We start from the raw sequence: 4,106 nt of genomic DNA, 5'->3' as shown, positions 1-4,106 counted from the left end.
AGCCCCCCTCCCCTCCCCTGCCCTCCCCTCCTGGCGGTGGCCTCGCCGAGCCAGCCCTCTGGGCCAGCCACGCAGCCCCGGGGGCGGGGGAAGGGCCAGGCCGCCGGAGCCACGCGCGACCCTCCTCACAGGGAGGCCCTGCCCTCGTGCCGGGCTTGGGGGCGCCATGCGCTGAAGGAGCGGGCGGGGCTGCCTTTGCCTCCTCCTCCTCCTGCGTCCGGAAAGCAAACACCCCGACGGGCGGCAAAGGGCAAGAGGCCAGGAGCCCCAGAGAGACAGGGGAGGCGCTTTCCTCCGGACCAGACGTGCGTCTCTCCTGCAGGCTACGGTGGCCGGCCCCTGGCTGGCAAACAGGGTCCCTCTGTCCTTCCAACAAGTGAAGACCAGGGACACACCTCTGTCTAGCCTCTACGCTGAGTGAGTGTGAGCGAGCTCACAGTTCTTTAGCCTCCGGTCCACACATTTTTTGTCTTCGCTCAGGAAGGAGGGCTCCAGAGAAGAAGAAGAGATTGGATTTATACCCCACCCTTCACTACCCAGAGGAGTCTCAGAGCGCCTTACAAACTCCTTTCCCTTCCCCTCCCCACAACAGACACACCCTGTGAGGCAGGTGGGGCTGAGAGAGCCCTTTCAAAGACTGCCCTTGAGAAAACAGCTCTGAGAGAACTTGTGACTGACCCAAGGTCACTCCAGCAGGTGCAAGTGGAGGAGTGGGGAATCAAACCCGGTTCTCCCAGATTAGAGTCCGCGCACTTAACCACTACACCAAACTGACTGATGCAGCAGCCAAATCGCTCACTCACAACTTTAATGCCAGCAGCTCACAAAGTAGAATTTTTGCTCACAAGACTCCACAGCTTAGAGAGGGCATTGCCTATGACTGTGGAACCACCTCCCCAGGAAGGTGCACACACATCCGTGCCTGCACTTCTGATGCAGCTGGTCTCACTGGTTTAGGGCTGCGCTTGGTTAAAGCAGTCCTCAATTGTCATTTTAGATTTTGGTTTTATGTCTTTTTATGTACTTTATTCTGTGTATTTAATTTGTACTGTAAGCTGCCTTAAGCTCTGTTAAGTTAGAAAAGTGGTCAATAAATGTTCTAAATTAATAAATAGCCTAAAGAGGACCAATAGTTTACATTCCTCAGAGTATTTTACGCGGTTGCACCTGAAGAGTTTGGGGGCTTGTCCTGGGACTCCCAAACAGGCAGCTGCAGGGCCTCCACAGGCCAGCAGTGCTGGCTACTCTTGAGGAGATCTGGTGCAGAGCTGTTCTTGGGTCCAGAGCAATGATCCCTCTAAGCTGTAGAGTCTTGTGAGCAAAAATCCTACTTTGTGAGCTACTGGCATTAAAGTTGTGAGCGAGTGATTTGGCCGCTGCATAAATTAGTTTGCTCTGGAGCCATCCTCCCTGAGCGAAGACAAAAATGTGTGAGCTGGAGGCTAAAAACCTGTGAGCTAACTCACACTAACTCAGCTTAGAGGGAACACTGGTCCAGAGGGCCCCGAGTCCTGGGAGTCAGGCTCCCAGGATCCATCTCTGCCATTCCACCCGCAGCTTCTGGGATCTCCTAATGGGCCAGAGTGGGGCATCTTGGGCCTGGATTTAGTGGCCATCAAGAAAATGGCAAGCATTTACAAAATCAGATCCACATGCCAAGCAATGAGCCCTCTAATTTTTTCCCTTGCTTAGTGGCGCAGTTCACATCCTGAGCAGAATAGAACTGCTGTGATCTTACAGTGGGCAGTGCCAGACCTGTCTTGGCTCCCGACTGCTGCTGAGATGGGCTTCCTGTGCTCATGAGCGGCCGCTCACAACGATGCCAAGACCGTGTGTGGCCTCGACGAGGTGTTTGGACGGCTCCTATTTAGGGAGCAGTGCCCAGAGTGAAAGGTGGTTTACCAGGCAGTGCTGCTGCAGCCCTCCTGCCTGGCCTTCTCCTTGTCTGGACACCTACAGATGTCCTCAGGCACAAACCACAGGGAAGCTTTTCTGCATGGAAGAAACGATGCCCCACCGTCCACGTTTCCAGAGGGGTTTGTCCAGACGGCTGGACCTCTGCAGAGCACTCATGCACAGGCCGTGGTCTAGCAACCCTAAGAACTTGAGCAAGTGGCGTAAAGGGGCTTTGGCACTCTGAGATACTGAGCACCCAGCCTGCCTCTCCCCCTCTTCTTCCCCCAGGGCCCCAGTATTCTCCGAAACCATGAGGAGGAGGGAACGAACATGAGAATGTGCAGATGAGCGCCTCTGTACATAGGAACAAGGGGAATCAGGTGGGGCTGCAGGCAGCGGCAGGTGCCCCAGCTCAGGACAAGTAATTCTTTTTTAAACACTGAAAAGCCATCGGACCAAGTTGGGAGTCCAGTGGCACCCTTAAGACCAACAAAGGGCACACGAAAGCTTCTACCCAGAATTAGACTTGGTGGGTCTTCAGAGTGCCTCCACCGGACTCCAACTTGGTTCTGCTGCTTCAGACCCACAGGGCGACCCCACCTAATCATTTGAGTGCCAGCGTGGGATAGGGGCTAGAGTGCTGTAGGAGGCCTGTGGCAGCCCAGGTCCAAGTCCCCCCTCTGCCGCAAGCCTCACCAGCGGATCTGGGACCAGTGAGTCTGTCAGCCTGAACGACCTCGACATCCCAGGCACCTTAGAGGGAGGAAATCATAAAGATGTGGCACTGCACATCTGGGCAAATGACTGTACCTCGCCCAAGGCAAGGCCTTGCCTAGAAGGTGCTGTGCTGCACATGGCCTTGCACCTGCAGGCGGCCCCCAGGGGTTCCTGGCCAGCCAAGGCAGCCGGGTTTCCCAGGAAAGGCCCTCCACAGCAGCCGCTTTGTGCCGCTCCAGCGACTCCCAAGAGAAAGGAGGCCAGCAGTCCTCAGCCTTTCTGGAAGGGAAGCCAAGCAGAAGAGGGCAGAAGCCGCGGCTCCGATGCGCCAGTGGCGATTCCGACAAGAACCGGGCAACTTCCGAGGGTAGGCCTCTGCCTGGACTTCGAGGGCTGGCAGCCATGTCAGCTACCACCCAAGTCGCCTGGTTAGCAGCTTGGGAAATGAGTCGGTGGGGCTAGACTGCAGGCAGGAGTGGTGCCTGGCCAAGGGAGGGGTGGCCGGGGAAGGGGAGCTCTCCAGCACAGGAAGAGAGGCCCAGCTCCCGGCAGATCTCGGGCACCCCCCTGAGGCCTGGCCCCTTCCGAGCACCCTGTGGGCAGACGTCGGGCCGCGAGGAGGCTGGTGGTCCTCCTTCGTGCTTCCTCACAGACCCCTTGGAGTGGGGTGGGAGGGGGGCAGTGTTCCCTCTAAGCTGAGTTAGTGTGAGCTAGCTCACAGTTTTTTAGCCTCCGGCTCACACATTTTTCTCTTCGCTCAGGAATGATGGCTCCAGTGCAAAGTAATCTATGCAGTAGTCAAATTGCCTGCTCACACCTTTAATGCCGGTAGCTCACACAGTAGAATTTTTGCTCACAAGACTCCACAGCTTAGAGGGAGCATTGGAGGGGGGGGCAGGGTCTTCCTGACAGGGCCCTACTGTGTCTCCTGGAGGTCCAGCAGAGACCCCGAGCTGCCAGGTCCTAAGGGTGCCAGCCTCCCGGCGGGAGAACTGCAAACTGCAGAGATCCGAGGCGGGCTGCTTGGGAGGGTGGGCTGTCGGGCGCCGTGCCCCGCCTACCTTGCCGTGGCCGCCGAGGCCGTGGAGCCAGAGGCGCTCCTTGGTGCCGGCGGGGAGGGGCTCGCGGATGTGGACGCCGGGGGGCCCCTTGTCGTCGCGGTCGCCGCCGGGCGAGCTGACGACGGAGCCGGAGACCTCGCTGACGTCGGAGGCGGTCTCGCTGTAGCCGTCGCCGGCCGCGCCGTCCAGGAGGAGCATCCCGTCGTGGCGGCTGCCGCTGCGGGGCGTGCGGGCGCCCTTCTTGCCCACGCTGTAGGCGTCGAAGTCGATGGTCTTGTTCTCGTAGGCGCCCTCCACCGAGGCGAACATCCCGCCGTACTTCTGCCGCGGCGTCTGCGCCGTCGTCCCCGGCCGAGCCAGGTACACCGGCAGGTCCTCCTCCGCCGACGCCCGCCCCCGCCCCGCCCGCGCCGCCGACGCCGCCATCCGCCC

At 59.1% G+C, this 4,106-nt stretch overlaps 1 protein-coding gene across 1 annotated transcript in view; it reads right to left on the bottom strand.

The window, feature by feature from the left end:
- Positions 1-4,100, bottom strand: part of CRMP1 (collapsin response mediator protein 1) — a 46,230-nt gene extending 42,130 nt beyond the window's left edge. Inside the window, exon 1 of the mRNA XM_015425774.1 lies at positions 3,675-4,100. Within this exon, the coding sequence (XP_015281260.1) occupies positions 3,675-4,100 (426 nt within the window). The remainder of the gene's footprint in view (positions 1-3,674) is intronic.
- Positions 4,101-4,106: the final 6 nt, after the last annotated feature.

This window comes from Gekko japonicus, unplaced genomic scaffold (assembly GCF_001447785.1).
Source record: "Gekko japonicus isolate JY-2015 unplaced genomic scaffold, Gekko_japonicus_V1.1 scaffold1905, whole genome shotgun sequence".
Taxonomy (NCBI): Eukaryota; Metazoa; Chordata; class Lepidosauria; order Squamata; family Gekkonidae; genus Gekko; species Gekko japonicus.
The sequence above is the reverse complement of the archived record's forward strand: the minus strand, read 5'-3'. Positions and strand labels throughout refer to the sequence as shown.